Source organism: Procambarus clarkii, chromosome 57 (genome assembly GCF_040958095.1).
Source record: "Procambarus clarkii isolate CNS0578487 chromosome 57, FALCON_Pclarkii_2.0, whole genome shotgun sequence".
NCBI lineage: Eukaryota > Metazoa > Arthropoda > Malacostraca > Decapoda > Cambaridae > Procambarus > Procambarus clarkii.
The window spans coordinates 12,622,941-12,640,058 of record NC_091206.1 but is presented as its reverse complement, the minus strand read 5'-3'; the positions used below and the strand labels follow the sequence as shown (position 1 = coordinate 12,640,058).

Sequence of the window (17,118 nt, the reverse complement as noted above, 5' to 3'; positions counted from 1 at the left end):
TCACGCATAGTCTTCCGCACTGCGTAGGACGCGGGCGACGACGCACGACCCTTGCGGGGGGGGGAGGGGGGTGCAGGGGGTGGCTCCCCCTCCTCCCCCCCCTACACGGCCATCTTCCTTCCTCTATCAATATCTATCTATATCTATACATCTCTCTCACTCTCTCTCACTTTTCCTTTATTTGCATTCGTTTCATTTCGAGTTTGAGCGCCTGGACTGACGAAAAGCCCTGTAGATGGTACAGATGGTACATGTACGTACACGTGTGGCGTGGCAACGCGTGTACGAACACACATCAGGGGGGGCCGGTGGCTGAGTGGACAGCACGCTCGACACCTGATCCTGTGGTCCGGGGTTCGATTCCTGGCGCCGGCGAGAAACAATGGGCAGAGTTTCTTTCACCCCTGACGCCCCTGTTACCTAGCAGGAAATAGGTACCTGGGAGTTAAACAGCTGTCACGGGCTGCTTCTTGGGTGTGTGTGTGTGTGTGGGGGGGGGGGAAATTAGTTAGTAGATAGTAACATTTGATTGACAGTTGAGAGGTGGGCTGAAAGAGCAGTGCTCAACCCCGCAAGCACAACTAGGTGAATACATGGAGCGTGTAAGAGCAAGTTGAGAGGGGCAACAATCCCCGTCCACCCAAACAATCCAGAAAAATGAACAAATCCACAAGGGCCGTGACGAGGATTCGAACCTGCGTCCGGGAGCATCCCAGACACTGCTTGTGATCTCTGTGTGTGAATCCAGAAAATCAATCCCCCGTGACCCCTCCTCCCCATATACAACACACACAACTGCTGCAATCTGTGTTCCATCAACAGCAATGCAGTGGATTATCTACCCCCTCCCCTCCACTCCCCCTTTCCCATCGTCCCCATCCCATCATGGTCCTCCTCTCTCTCCTGCTACCGTGTCGAAAGAGAACTATTAATAGGTGGAGCTAAACGTCACGGGTCAAGGAACGGGGCTGCAGGGCCTTGCGGATTAGCTCCTCCTAAGACGCTTTGAGTCATGAAGAATCAGGGGTGCGTGCCACTGGCAAGGGCTACGGGCCCTCTGGTGGCTCAGGCCAGATGTAGTACGGGCCCTCTGGTGGCTCAGGCCAGATGTAGTACGGGCCCTCTGGTGGCTCAGGAAGGAAGGTGACCAGAGACACCAGTAAAGTGTTTCATCACGAAACTTGTCATCTTCGGGGAGTCTGTCTGTCTGTGTCTGTCTGTCTGTGTCTGCCTGCCTCTCCGTCTGACTTTCCGTCTGACTTTCTCCGTCTCTGAGTGTTGAGGAGGAACCACCCAGCGCACTGCACCAAGGAAATCACCGCCCCACCCTCTCCCCGCCCCCAGCGAAACACCTCTCACCCTTCATCTCGTGAGGCGGTAATTAGCGACCATGGAGCCCCTGCCCGTCTGGTGTGGTGCTCACGGCTCTGCCATCGTAACCCCAAGGCTTCCGTGTGGCTGTTTTTCCAGTCATTTATAGCCGTCAAAACGATATCACAACCCGCATTTGCTTCCGTTTGATGTTGGGCTAAATTGCTATCAACTGCTCGAGCGAGGCCTTGACTCTAGGTCACTGCCCACCCAGCATGTGTTCTTTAGTGAGCATTGACCAGGACTAAACGTAAATTCTCCGTGTATATACACCGAGAAATGGGGGGTTACACACACTTCTAGATGTGTATATATATCCCCGTTGTGCCTGTACCGTTGCTATTTGTATACATGCTGGTCTGTTGTAGCACGCGTCTCTGATACAGCCAGCAGCTTGCCAATTACAGCCAATTATACACATACTTGCTAAAACGTGGTAATGTGGATAATGGGTATATTCGTGTGGATAATACACCTCATCACACCCCTCCACCCCCAGACAGTCACTACGTCACACCCCAGGCTGTATATATCGCCACTAACGCCTTCACTTCCACGGGGTCACACATCAGCCCCACTCCTGTTCCAGGTGAGTCCACTACGGGCTCTCCATAGCCCGTGCTACTTTGAACTTTTTGTTCCCAGTAGCTGAATCTTAAACAACAACCCTTTCTGTCCAGTTACAGCCCCGCTCCTGTGCCAGGTACGTCCACTACGGGCTCTCCATAGCCCGTGCTACTTGGAACTTTTGTTTCGAGTAGCTGAATCTAAAACGCCTTCACTTCCGGTGTTGCTGACGTCAGTATTGACCTTAGAAATGGTTTACCTTGAGGTCACATTGCCCTGGAACCCCGCTGGTACCCACCTCCTCCCCGGCGCTCCAGACACACCTTCCCGTAGTAGCATGTTCAGCCATCATTGTAACAAGCTGTACAAGTTATTGCTAATAAAAGGTTGTTGATTCCGAGGGTTGTGTTGTGAGGAGCAGAGGGGGAGGCCGCCCCCCCCCCCCCTTACAACACATTGCCTTGTGTTGCGGGGTTAAAATACCCGCTGGGGACCCTATGGAGTTAACTTGCTTAGGTTCATCTTGAGGCGAGATTCTTTCAAGGTTCATAATTAATTCGACACGCGGAAAATTAACCTAGTTTAGGTTAATTTTCAGGTTAATAGGTTAATATTCTATAGGTTCTATTTAGGTTAATAGAATCACAAGCATTAGAATAACTCCGATTCAACCACAATAATTCCACTAGGATAATGCTAACAATAGAATAATTCACCCAACTGGTAGTGTGACTGTGGCTGGTAGTGTGAGGGGGGTGTGGCTGGTGGTGTGAGGGTGTGTGGCTGGTGGTGTGACGGGCTGTGGCTGGTAGTGTGACGGGGTGTGGCTGGTGGTGTGAGGGGGTGTGGCTGGTGGTGTGAGGGGGTGTGGCTGGTAGTGTGAGGGGTGTGTGGCTGGTAGTGTGAGGGGTGTGTGGCTGGTAGTGTGAGGGTGGTGTGGCTGGTAGTGTGAGGGGGTGTGGCTGGTGGTGTGAGGGGTGTGTGGCTGGTAGTGTGAGGGTGTGTGGCTGGTGGTGTGAGGGTGTGTGCCTGGTAGTGTGAGGGTGGTGTGGCTGGTGGTGTGAGGGTGTGTGCCTGGTAGTGTGAGGGGTGTGTGGCTGGTAGTGTGAGGGTGGTGTGGCTGGTGGTGTGAGGGTGTGTGGCTGGTGGTGTGAGGGGTGTGTGGCTGGTAGTGTGAGGGTGTGTGGCTGGTGGTGTGAGGGGGTACGTGTGGCTGGTAGTGTGAGGGGGTACGTGTGGCTGGTAGTGTGAGGGGTGTGTGGCTGGTAGTGTGAGGGTGTGTGCCTGGTAGTGTGAGGGGTGTGTGGCTGGTAGTGTGAGGGTGGTGTGGCTGGTAGTGTGAGGGTGGTGTGGCTGGTGGTGTGAGGGTGTGTGGCTGGTGGTGTGAGGGGTGTGTGGCTGGTAGTGTGAGGGGGTGTGGCTGGTAGTGTGAGGGGGTGTGGCTGGTGGTGTGAGGGGGGTGTGGCTGGTAGTGTGAGGGGGTGTGGCTGGTAGTGTGAGGGTGGTGTGGCTGGTGGTGTGAGGGGATGTGGCTGGTAGTGTGAGGGGGTGTGGCTGGTAGTGTGAGGGGGTGTGGCTGGTAGTGTGAGGGGGTGTGGCTGGTAGTGTGAGGGGGGTGTGGCTGGTAGTGTGAGGGGGGTGTGGCTGGTAGTGTGAGGGGGGGGTGTGGCTGGTAGTGTGAGGGGGGGGGTGTGGCTGGTAGTGTGAGGGGGGGGGTGTGGCTGGTAGTGTGAGGGGGGGGGGGTGTGGCTGGTAGTGTGAGGGGGGGTGTGGCTGGTAGTGTGAGGGGGGGGTGTGGCTGGTAGTGTGAGGGGGGGGGTGTGGCTGGTGGTGTGAGGGGGTGTGGCTGGTGGTGTGAGGGGGTGTGGCTGGTGGTGTGAGGGGGTGTGGCTGGTAGTGTGAGGGGGTGTGGCTGGTAGTGTGAGGGGGTGTGGCTGGTGGTGTGAGGGGGTGTGGCTGGTAGTGTGAGGGGGTGTGACTGGTAGTGTGAGGGGGTGTGGCTGGTAGTGTGAGGGGGGTGTGGCTGGTAGTGTGAGGGGGTGTGGCTGGTAGTGTGAGGGGGTGTGGCTGGTAGTGTGAGGGGGTACGTGTGGCTGGTAGTGTGAGGGGTGTGTGGCTGGTAGTGTGAGGGTGTGTGCCTGGTAGTGTGAGGGGTGTGTGGCTGGTAGTGTGAGGGTGGTGTGGCTGGTAGTGTGAGGGTGGTGTGGCTGGTGGTGTGAGGGTGTGTGGCTGGTGGTGTGAGGGGTGTGTGGCTGGTAGTGTGAGGGGGTGTGGCTGGTAGTGTGAGGGGGTGTGGCTGGTGGTGTGAGGGGGGTGTGGCTGGTAGTGTGAGGGGGTGTGGCTGGTAGTGTGAGGGTGGTGTGGCTGGTGGTGTGAGGGGATGTGGCTGGTAGTGTGAGGGGGTGTGGCTGGTAGTGTGAGGGGGTGTGGCTGGTAGTGTGAGGGGGTGTGGCTGGTAGTGTGAGGGGGGTGTGGCTGGTAGTGTGAGGGGGGTGTGGCTGGTAGTGTGAGGGGGGGGTGTGGCTGGTAGTGTGAGGGGGGGGGTGTGGCTGGTAGTGTGAGGGGGGGGGTGTGGCTGGTAGTGTGAGGGGGGGGGGTGTGGCTGGTAGTGTGAGGGGGGGTGTGGCTGGTAGTGTGAGGGGGGGGTGTGGCTGGTAGTGTGAGGGGGGGGGTGTGGCTGGTGGTGTGAGGGGGTGTGGCTGGTGGTGTGAGGGGGTGTGGCTGGTGGTGTGAGGGGGTGTGGCTGGTAGTGTGAGGGGGTGTGGCTGGTAGTGTGAGGGGGTGTGGCTGGTGGTGTGAGGGGGTGTGGCTGGTAGTGTGAGGGGGTGTGACTGGTAGTGTGAGGGGGTGTGGCTGGTAGTGTGAGGGGGGTGTGGCTGGTAGTGTGAGGGGGTGTGGCTGGTAGTGTGAGGGGGTGTGGCTGGTAGTGTGAGGGGGTGTGGCTGGTAGTGTGAGGGGGTGTGGCTGGTAGTGTGACGGTGGTGGCTGGTAGTGTGACGGTGGTGGCTGGTAGTGTGACGGTGGTGGCTGGTAGTGTGACGGTGGTGGCTGGTAGTGTGAGGGGGGTGGCTGGTAGTGTGAGGGGGGTGGCTGGTAGTGTGACGGTGGTGGCTGGTAGTGTGACGGGGGTGGCTGGTAGTGTGACGGGGGTGGCTGGTAGTGTGAGGGGGTGTGGCTGGTGGTGTGAGGGGGTGTGGCTGGTAGTGTGAGGGGGTGTGGCTGGTGGTGTGAGGGGGTGTGGCTGGTAGTGTGAGGGGGTGTGGCTGGTGGTGTGAGGGGGTGTGGCTGGTAGTGTGAGGGGGGTGGCTGGTAGTGTGACGGTGGTGGCTGGTAGTGTGAGGGGGGGTGTGGCTGGTAGTGTGAGGGGGGGTGTGGCTGGTAGTGTGAGGGGGTGTGGCTGGTAGTGTGAGGGGGTGTGGCTGGTGGTGTGAGGGGGTGTGGCTGGTAGTGTGAGGGGGGGTGTGGCTGGTAGTGTGAGGGGGGGTGTGGCTGGTAGTGTGAGGGGGTGTGGCTGGTGGTGTGAGGGGTGTGTGGCTGGTAGTGTGAGGGTGTGTGGCTGGTGGTGTGAGGGTGTGTGGCTGGTAGTGTGAGGGGGTGTGGCTGGTAGTGTGAGGGTGTGTGCCTGGTAGTGTGAGGGGTGTGTGGCTGGTAGTGTGAGGGTGTGTGCCTGGTAGTGTGAGGGGTGTGTGGCTGGTAGTGTGAGGGGGTGTGGCTGGTAGTGTGAGGGGGTGTGGCTGGTAGTGTGTGGGGGTGTGGCTGGTAGTGTGAGGGGGTGTGGCTGGTAGTGTGTGGGGGTGTGGCTGGTAGTGTGAGGGGGGTGTGGCTGGTAGTGTGAGGGGGTGTGGCTGGTAGTGTGAGGGGATGTGGCTGGGTACAAGTCGTGCAGACACCCTCAATTATTAACCTCTAGCGTGATATACACACACTAAATAAGACAGATTGTTCTTCTTATATTATTTAATAATAATAATTCACTGTGTCGGGGGGACAGGTAGCCAATGTGTATTCATACACGTTAGGCTTTTATCGAGGTCTCCCCCTCCCATCACGCAAGGTCGAATTACTGACCTCCGCCCAGGATGCAACCCCACAACTTGCTGCTAGGTGAACAGACACATTAGGTGAAAGGAAATTCACCTAATGTGTTGTTGCTGTACCATAATGCTTGTAGTGTTGTCAGTGTACCATTCGCTTCTGGTAGTGTTGTTGGTGCACCATACACGTCTGGCAGTGTTGCCAGTGTATGGTTCGTTCTGACAGTTCCTGCGACGGCGCTGGAACCAACTGCATTGGCGTTTGACTTTCCATTGGCGCCGTGGAGAGGGGGTAACCTGCTGCATGGGTAACAGCTTCTCCTCTGTATCAACCTTCCCTGGCTTTGCGCCCTGGAGAGGCCACTCCAGACTGACAACCAGAGCAACTTCATAGTCTCATGAGATTACTACTAAGCATTTAACCACTGAAAGTGATTAATTTTACAAGCTCGGGTTATAGTCATATCACATAGATTGTATAACTGATGCATTAGTCAGTCTTAGGTACAAAGTCCAATATATTATCAAGTGTTCCAGTATTCGTATAGTATTTACAGAGCCCACAGCTCATGAGGGGCCCAGCCCAGAAGGTAATTATGAGGAGAGTGATAAGCCAGTATACTTGTTTACTAAAGCAAATTGAAACTTGAACCGTATTCAGAAAAAAACAGTTACAATATTGAGTGACAATTTTGTAACGCAATTGACTGCTCTGTTGCATTAACTGATGAGAGCAATGGCACCCTCTTCATACCCAACACACAACAAAGGAAGCAAATACTGGAAATCACGAGGTAAACATCTCGACTACCCTCCCGCTAACAGGAAGCCATTATCACATCTAAACAAGATTTGTCTCCGTTCCTTTCCTGTGGTGTATGGATATACGAGCCGGGAGCGCGGGAAACCCGACGACCGTTGTTGCGCGCCAAGAGTTTAAATTCACGTGTTGCCAGTGTGGCGAGCCAAGCTTATCTTACGAAGGGAAATATAAGCAATATCTAACTATTTCTTTATTAGTAATTAGACGTTGAATACTAAAATGACAAGAACGAGTGAAATATCTGTGAGAAAATACCGAAGTGATCAGTTTTTGAAGATGTTAAATGAGGGAAGCATCCACACATCTTTCTCCATTTGAATTGACCAAAATGGCTGACAATAAAAACCAGACGTAGCCAAGTTTAGAAGACATGTGTGGGGGTAGAGTGACGGGGTTATCTTGAGTGCCCTTGTGGCCAGGTACCAACCCGCCACCTGGTATCTTGTGAGCAGTCACCACCAGCAGATACTGTGCACGCTATCACAAGGGTCTGAACCTTCTCCCTCTACCACCACCACACTCGTAATACCGTACCCTTTACCACCCACCTGTTCTCTCATTTCAATTTCTCTTATGCACCCCCATACCCATCCCGTGGGCGGTGGTGTAAAGGGTTACAGAGGCACATAATCGGTTCAGGAACTGAACCCTTGGAGCCGGTCGGCCGAGCGGACAGCACGCTGGACTTGTGATCCTGTGGTCCTGGGTTCGATCCCAGGCGCCGGCGAGAAACAATGGGCAGAGTTTCTTTCACCCTATGCCTCTGTTACCTAGCAGTAAAATAGGTACCTGGGTGTTAGTCAGCTGTCACGGGCTGCTTCCTGGGGGTGGAGGCCTGGTCGAGGACCGGGCCGCGGGGACACTAAAAGCCTCGAAATCATCTCAAGATAACCTCAAGTTCGTTTAGCTAAGCAAATAATCTTTTGACGCTAGTCAAACAATTATTAATGTTATATATATACATGTACACGTACATATATATATATATATATATATATACATATTCACATATACATACACATACATATTCAATCACCTACACAAATACACACACATCAATAATCTTTTGTATCACAAGTGATTCAACAAGAGGCTCACAACAGTCACTATACAAGGCACTTTACATCTATGGTGAGTCACACAGTTACTAGTCTTGCTCCACACCCACCCAACTGGGCGGCAGCTTTACAGTCATGTGCTTCACACCCACCCAACTGGGCGGCAGCTTTACAGTCATGTGCTCCACACCCACCCAACTGGGCGGCAGCTTTACAGTCATGTGATTCACACCCACCCAACTGGGCGGCAGCTTTACAGTCATGTGCTTCACACCCACCCAACTGGGCGGCAGCTTTACAGTCATGTGCATGCATTACCTACAGTAAGTAAATTTTGGATACTTCGCAAAAATTTCGGCCAGCACATCATTATGAATGAAGTCCATCCACATTTCTTGGACATCATTGATGGTGTTATCTCTGAATTCCGCGATTTTTTCACATTGCCGGACCCACTACTACCACCCACCCGACCTCAGTAGCCCAATAGCTGAAGTCTGTGTTTAATGATCATATTGTTTTCTGTTGCCTTTGGAATACATGGTTCATATCATGATGTTCTCTGTAGACATGTTGACCAGACCACACACTAGAAAGTGAAGGGACGACGACGTTTCGGTCCGTCCTGGATCATTCTCGGCGTCTCTGTAGACGCTTCTCTCTCACACACACACACACACATTAGTGCCGCCTCTGGAGAATGATACGGTACTATTGTTTGTGTGTCTACGTTTGTGTACCACCTCTCAAGACTTGGACTCAAGACTTCACGGATTTGAACCAAGTTGAGTGATAAAACCAAAAATTTTTTTTGGTTGAATTTCTATATATTTATCACCATGAGTAATTGAAGAGACGTAAAAGCACGAGTATTAAAAGAAGCGGCGGTGAAAGTATTAGCGGCAGCAGCCATGATATAAATATTTAATGCTGTTATTACTATAATCTACTCAAGTCACGACATCTACCACGTCCCTTGAAGCGGTCCCACCGTGTGCACGAACGCCATAATACTCTTTAACCAAAGAAACTTTGCATGCTCGCTAAATCCCCGGCAAGGTCACTTCACCGGTGTTTGTGGAGCCTCGTGTCAAGATTTCCTACCAGGCTGCAGGCGGAGCTATCTCTTGCGTCACCTCTCAACACGGAGCCATCGACCTGTGATGCTTCGTGCCCTTGGGGCTAACACCACCACTAGTGCCTGGCTAATGACAGAAACGATCATCTACCACCAACACAACATCCATCCATCCATCACAAGTTCCCACGCGAAGTATAGAATGAATAGTGCCACGTCGCACAACACCAGAGGGAGGACCTTCACGCAACCTGGGAGTCCAAACTCCCATGAGTGGATAGATATGTTAATCCTTCTAACCATGTACTGCTACTCCAGCTGGGCGTCCACACGTAATCACTGCGCAACCTTGGACACAAAAAAAGAGGAGGCAGACAGCTGGTGGGGGACAACGGCCTTGGTTGACTGTGATACCTGCATTACCAGCAGTGTTGGACATGCAGGTGGCGCTGCCACGCACGCGGAATTAGGCAACACTCACAATTACAGATTAGGCAACACTCCCAATTACAGAGAACTGCCGCATAAGTACACTTTTGTCCCCCCGTGCATCGGACACCCATCAGCTCCCGGGGTGAAAGCGCCAAACAATTTCTTAAGGTTTCTCAAGATTTCTGGGTTTCAAGACAAGATCTCTGATCGCTGTGGTACTCCATGTGACGAGGCGTGATATACATTTTGTGTCTTTCTCGTCACCTGCTAATTATGGTGGGTTAGTGTAGGTGTGTGTGTATGTGTACCAACCCTTGTGTAGGTGTAGGTGTGGGTTTATCAACACTTGTGTAGATGAGCGTGTGTTAAACTAAACCATTTGTTAATGCATGCAATACCATTACTGCCTTCAACTGCGACAAAAACAACACACACATTTTAAACGAATGAAAGTATTCCCCTTGACGGTAGTGTAGCCAGAAATAGACACCTGAGCGACAAAATATTAAGTAAAACTAACTAAGACACGCACAATAATTTCTCTACCTCTCGTTCTCGCTCCTTCCTCCCTCTTCTTCTTCTTCTCACTCATTTTCTCACATACACACACTGTCTCCTTCCCTCCCCTCCATTTTTCCCTCTCCTGCTTCTTCTTCTCTGTAAACAAATCCACAAGGGCCGTGACGAGGATTCGAACCTGCGTCCGAGACTACTTCCCTGCAGTCTTCTCCCCTCTCAATGTTGTGGTCGGGGTACCCCTGACAATGTTGTCAATACCTCCCCCTGACAGTTTAAGCCTGAAGGTCGCGGGTCCCACTCCACACACGCGCGCGCGCAGACGCACTTTGTCACCGATATGTACCTCGTAAAACGAAGGAGATACTCTTTGTACACACTTCGAAGACGACACACTCTGTAACCGGGACACACAATTGGGGTTTATAGCCAGAAAAGAATCCTTAACAAAAGTACTCTTAAGTTTTACGATAAGGTCGCCAAGACGTCATAATATTAGATACGGAAAGGTAGGATTGCATCTTTCTAGATTGTCAAAAAGACTTTGACATGGTCCCTTGCAAGAGTCTTTATCTGGAGGATAAAAACGTAGCCTGAGATAACAAAGGGGAGGGGGAGGGGGGGGGGGTTACTGGGCTGGATTACGGAGAATCTGACAAACCGGATACAAAGAGCTGTTGAGAGAGATAAAGGAAGTGTCAGGGGTGCAGGTAAGTGTCAGGGGTGGAGACCAGTGTCAGGGGTGGAGGTAAGTGTCAGGAGTGGAGGCCAGTGTCAGGGGTGGAGGCAAGTGTCAGGAATAGGGACAAGTGTCGGCAAGATCCCCATGAGTTACTTGGTCCACTCCTATTCATGATGCAAGGGTGGAATGGTACAACAGCACCTTGACTGGCTGCCGGAACGACCGGACAAATGACTTTTTGAGTTCAGTCCCTGAAACCTTTAAAACCAAGGTTTGGGCGTGGACCAAGGAGACCAGAGTGACGAAACAGTCCACCAGGAAGGACTGCATGTGTACGACAAGTCCCGCCCACGCCACCAGAGCCACGCAGCAACATTATAACACGAGCTGCTGAGAGAGGAATCGCAAACATAAGGATGGCTTTCAAAGCCTGACCCAAGGTTATCATTGTTAATAACATACGCAACATATGTTCGACCAGTCCAAGAGGATTATTCCAAGAAATATGCAACTTACAGCCTATATTCCCCACTGTCGGAGGCCTGAAGAGGGCGTTTAAGCTCACCTAGATTCTCCCAAGTCCAAATACTGACCATTACAAGAATCCAGCCTACTACAGTTGAGCTCCCTCGTATATATTTTTTCATTTTTTTACTAAAGGCAAACGTGCCCAGCCATACATATCCCGGTATGAGCTCGAACCCGGGATCCTACATTGTGAGTCGAGGACGTGAACCACTGTACTGACAGGTGGAACAAGCCAACTGCTACACTGAAGAATATGCTAAACAGACACAAGCCTTTACAGACGTAACGGGTAACATATACCGTGACAACATACCAAGCATATATACAGATGGAATGAGTGATAAATGCCGCGACAAAATATACCAAACAGATAAGTTGCCGCCAAGCGACCTCACCCAAGGGACTAGGCGGGCAAGAGAACTCACAGTTCAGGACCCACTCGTTTGGGGGAGCGTCAGCGAAGTGTCGCATGAACTTCTTGGTGCCCTTCGACACCCGCGGAGGCCCCTCGCTGTCGCTGTGGCGAGGCGACACCGACGGTGACATTGCCGGCGTGCTGCGACTCAGGTTCTTCAAGGCATGTCTGAGGGAGAGATGCAATGGCGTTAGTAACAGCAGCGGATCCTTCAAGGAATGTTTGAGGTGAAGACGAAAGGGTGTTAGTATGAGAAGCGTGTCCTTCAAGGCATGCAGGCGATGAGTCACAATAATGTGGCTAAATTATGTTGATCAGACCACACACTAGAAGGTGAAGGGACGACGACGTTACGGTCCGTCCTGGACCATTCTCAAGTCGATTCACAATCGACTTGAGAATGGTCCAGGACGGACCGAAACGTTGTCGTCCCTTCACCTTCTAGTGTGTGGTCTGGTCAACTTCAAGGCATGTCTGAAGGGGGGAAAGGGAGAGAGACAATAGTTATAGTCACGGGGAATGAGAGAAACGAGAAAAGAAAATAATGGTTGTCAGTGAGGTGTAGAGTATGGGGACAAATACATGATTTGCAGTTAAAGGAAAATTATTACAAAACATGCAGTAATGTGATCCAATATTAAGAGCTACTGTTGCTTTACAATTACAGTGTAAGTTATACTGCTTTTTAGACCAGTATAACTTTCATAGAGAGTTATAACGTTATATTATTACATTTAGAATGTAGGCCAACAATAAATGCTAAGTCCTTTCTTCCCCTACCCTATTGTCTAAAATTGGCTCCTATCGATAACATAACTATTTCTATTATCACGGAAATCTGTTATCACGTTATCACAGATATCACGGGGCCTGTGACACAAGGACTGTGACCCTTAAAGGCGTGACCCTGGTTTATTTTACTGTGTGCCCGAGGGCTATTTGTTACAGGACAGTCGACGTCTGATTCTCGTGGCAGAGTCGACCCTCTGCTACCTGGAGTGGATGTGTAACACAAGTGTTACGCATTAATAACTCTGACAATAGTGCAGGTGGTGATAGTGTACACACTATCTCCACTCTCGGCTCAAGGAATAGATCCAAGAAGAGGTAGGGGTGTGCATGAGTGTGTGTGCAAACACGAAGGAGTTTTAAATGGGTATGTAATTCTCCCTCAAATCCATCCTTGGAGAACTTGACCTGACCGTGATGAGATGGCAGCACTACGCTCATTGGGGACAGATTCTATACCCTCAACAGGCTGTTGGGTATTGGACAATATGCATCTAGCAAATATTACAAATTATTACTCAGATTTGACACTTACAAGGCACTGCTGGGCTTCTTGCGGAATCCTCTTGGCTCGTCGTCGGAGCAGTTGCTGGTCCTGTAGGGTCGAGACAGGGACATCATAGACTGAGCCTCCGTTATGTTGACGTCACTCCTGAACACTTCAGGGTCGAGCCCGTCGCCCGACGACGAGGGCGTGACGGGATTGGATGTTGTGGAGCTGCTGGAGAGCCGGTGTGGCGTTCCCGCCCTCGAGACGGTAAGGGTCCCACCAGTGGTGGCCTTCCCGGCGTCGTCTCGGCCCACACCTGCGGCCCATTGGATAGCCGAGGTCCTCTTGGGGCGCTGGTGCCCTTCCTGGAGGGAGGTGGCGGGAAGGGACTTAGGGCGCTGGCGCCCTTCCTGGAGAGAGGTGGCGGGAAGGGACTTGGGCCGGGAGAGGGATTCAATCTCTTGATCAGACGGAGTGAAGGAGTTAACCTTACGTCTCCGCGGGACTATATTTCTGTGGCCGACGTCCCAGACTGAGCGAGCCCGGTGGAGCGGATCCTGGTCGTCGTCGTGAGTGCGGCCACTCAGGTCCATCATGGACTTGCTGGCTGATCGGTAATCCCGTGGCATGGTGGTGGTGGTTGTAGATGTGGTGGTGGTTGTAGATGTGGTAGTGGTGGTGGTGATGGCAGTGGTTGTTGTGGCAGTGGTGGTGGCAGTGGTACTGGTGGTGGTAGGGCTGTGGCAGTGAGGTTGGTGGTCTTGTGGCCAGTAACCACCACGAATTAGAAGCAAAGATTTCAACTTTGCCTTTAGCTTCATTCGCTACGGCGGCCTCTGGTGTACAGAGAAGGCAACGAGGACGGATCCCGTGGAGCCGCGGTCACGCCGACTCCCGTAACCACACTTGGCCACCCGTCCGTCGCTCACATATGTATTCCCTAGTGACTGAAATTGTCAGGAAGATGCCACTGTTGCTACACTTATGAGTTCTTGGTCAATACTATTTATCTTAGGTATGGATAATACATACCCTAAAGACACTATATTTTCATATATCTTCCGAGCCATAAAAATATTGATCAACATCTATTTGTCTCATCCACGACAGTTTAATTTTGTTTTGTTTTAGGCTATATTTGGCCGAGGCATTACAGCTACATAGGGCCAGGCCTTCCTCCGGCCTTTAGGGACAAAGGCCGGACAAGACTATCTGGCTCGCCTCCCTGCAGGTCTCCCGTCACGCCAGGAGACGAGGAGCCTGCGATGCCTCAAGATATTATTTTACTATTCAACTCTAGTCCAACGGTGACCTTTTGAACATGTCGATCTTCTCAGCACTTAAGACTCACTTCGGCAGAGCTATAACGTCTGCGACGACATTCCTTCCGCGTTTCTCTGAGTCCTGTAAATTCAATTTTAAATATATCTATATAACTGAAAACTCACACCCCAGATATAGTCCTAGATGCATATAGTCCTGGGGACCATTCAGGCTTGTTCGCATATATATCTATATAAATGGAAATGTTCGTTTGTTCAAAATCGCTAATCTCCGAAAGTTCTTCACTGAGTGCTTTGAAATTTTCACACAACGTTCCATTTGCATCCGAGCGTTTTTTTTTATACATACTATATAGATGTCACGTCTGTGACGGGAATTTTTTTTTTTTTTTTTTTTTTAGAAAAACCGTGTTTTTCATGTGTTTTTCACGTGAGGGAAATATTTAATGAAACTTAGCTGTTTAAGATAATTATTACTCTAACTTGTCCTTAAACTAGTCAAAGGAGGAGAGTGTTGTGTCATAATTGTGGCCAGAATCTTACACAGTAAATATGGGATACAGGAAGTACAGCGACTATCACTGTAACGTCATGAAAATGTTTCATTTGTGTCAACTGGAAACCTGTTGTGTAGTGAGCTCGACTCGTCTCAACTATAGATTCAATCGTCGTACTTTCTTCACTATTTATTGATGCCAATTTTTGTATGGCTAATAAACCAAATAAGACACCTTGGCAATATGACCTTGAAGTAGTCAATATTCTTTACAGCCAGCTGGAACTACCACACTCGCCTTGGTCGTCCCTCCTTGCCTACGACCTCCTAGACCACCTCTCCCTCTCCATACTACTCCCTCTCCTTCACCTCTATACTACTCCCTCTTCTCTTTTACTCTCTTCCTCTTCTCCTTTTGAATGCATTATCACACGCCAAGAACGTCGACACTTCCATTCTACATGGAAGAAATTTTACGCTCCTATGGGGGATTATTTCGTAACTGTATCGGGATAAATTGGCGGATCTCACAGGAATGGATGTAAAATGGAATGATGGATGTAGAGTTTCTTTCACCTTGATGCCCGTCTTATCTAGCAGTAAATAGGTACCTGGGAGTTAGACAGCTGCTACGGGCTGCTTCCTGTGTGTGTGTGTGTGTGTGTGTGTGTGTGTGTGTGGGTGGGTGGGTGGGAGGAAAAAAAAATAAAAAATTAGTTAGAAGATAGTGACAAGTTGATTAACAGTTGAGAGGCGGGCCGAAAGAGCAGAGCTCAACCCCCCGCAAGCACAACTAGGTGAATACACACACAAAACACAACAGTTGATTGATAGTTGAGAGGCAGGACCAAAGAGCTGAAGCTCAAACCCTCAAGTTCAATTAGCTGAGTACAAACACACACAAGCCAACCCGTCCTCATACCAAGTTCATTCCACCCAGCGGTCGACCCCAAACACGCATTCATCAATTTTAACGTTGTTTATTCAAAACAGAACTTTTCTCATATATAAATTAATATTATTATATATTGGCATATTGTGCAAATATAGGCACTGGTTAGGTTAGGTGTTTAGGTTCTGTTGGCGATTATTTGTATTTACAGTACGTGGGTGAATCATTTACAGCGTTGCGGTTCGAATAAAAGTCGTCAGCGAAGCACTTGTTCCGGAAGTGTTAGGACCTCATCAGTTGTGAGTCGTTTGTAACAGCCCGTCCACCAAACAAAGATCCAAAAGTGATTCCATGCACCCGCCAAATCCCCTGTTTATGAATGAAAAGCAGTTTACACACGACTCTCAACTGATTTCGTTCGAACACTTCCGGAACAAGTGCTTCACTGACGAATTTTATTCGAATCACAACGCTATAAATGCTTCACCCACGTACTACAAATACAAATAATCGCCAACAGAACCTAAACACCTGACCTAACCTATCCTATGCCTATATATACACAATATGTTAATATATTATAATATTAATTTATACTTGAGAAAATTCTCGTTTTGAATGAACAGCATGTTAAAATTTATGAATGCGTCTGTGGGGTCGACCGCTGGATGTAATGGACTTGAGTCGAGGACGGGTTGTTTGTAAACCGTTTTTCATTCATAAACGGGTGGCGGGTGCATGGAATGGACTTTGGGTCTTTGTTTAGAGGACGGGTTGCACAAGCTGCATGGTCCCTTCCATTTCCCGCCAACTGTTCGAATCACTGCAAACACTAGCGCGGGATAATTCGAACGCACTTGGAACCTTGACCAGAGTCAAGGCAACGCGACAATACGTTGATAGACTGTAACCAAAACATAATACAACTTTGTTAACTGTTTCAGTGCATTTATTATTTCTGGATTTTCGCCAGCAGTCAGTTCAGTGCCTGTCCAGTCATTTCCAGCGACTGTTCACTGCAGGACAGGCTGATATCGACTAATATCGATATCAGCGATAGCGACTGCTGCAAGTGGAGGAATACACTGATGTTAGGTCCACATGGCTCCTGCGGGCTGTCACTGGAGGCGAGGAACACTGGGGTGTTGCTGGTGTGTTGATGTGGTGACAAGGCCCGAGTAAGGAAAAGATGGAGGGAAAAGAGAGAGGAAAGAAGAGGGAAGAGGAGGGAGGGATTGACTGAGGAAGTCCGTGAAAAAATGAAGGAGAGAGAGAGTGAATGAGAGAAGTGAGAGAGAGAGAGAGACTCACCACACCACCACCACCACCAGTCACGGATACACATCACTACCGACTACTGTTCTCTTACTTGCTTCACCCGCCCCGACCACCACCTCTTACCCTGTGTCAACACCCGCCCTGCCCACCCCCTCTCACCCTGTGTCAACACCCGCCCTGCCCACCCCCTCTCACCCTGTGTCAACACCTGCCCTGCCCACCCCCTCTCACCCTGTGTCAACACCCGCCCTGCCCACCCCCTCTCACCCTGTGTCAACACCCGCCCTGCCCACCCCCTCTCACCCTGTGTCAACACCCGCCCTGCCCACCCCCTCTCACCCTGTGTCAACACCCGCCCTGCCCACCCCCTCTCACCCTGTGTCAAC

The 17,118-nt window shown here is 50.7% G+C and overlaps 1 protein-coding gene across 10 annotated transcripts in view; it reads right to left on the bottom strand.

Moving 5' to 3' along the window:
- LOC123745054 (uncharacterized) overlaps positions 1-17,118 on the bottom strand; it is a 249,725-nt gene that overhangs the window by 32,606 nt on the left and 200,001 nt on the right. For 9 of the 10 annotated variants that reach the window (XM_069306287.1, XM_069306286.1, XM_069306285.1 and 6 more), the window contains one exon: positions 11,515-11,672. In XM_069306287.1, the coding sequence (XP_069162388.1) occupies positions 11,515-11,672 (158 nt within the window). Of the gene's footprint in view, positions 1-11,514; positions 11,673-12,828; positions 14,188-17,118 lie in introns of all 10 variants that reach the window. The other variant, XM_045725344.2, reaches the window with a different exon arrangement.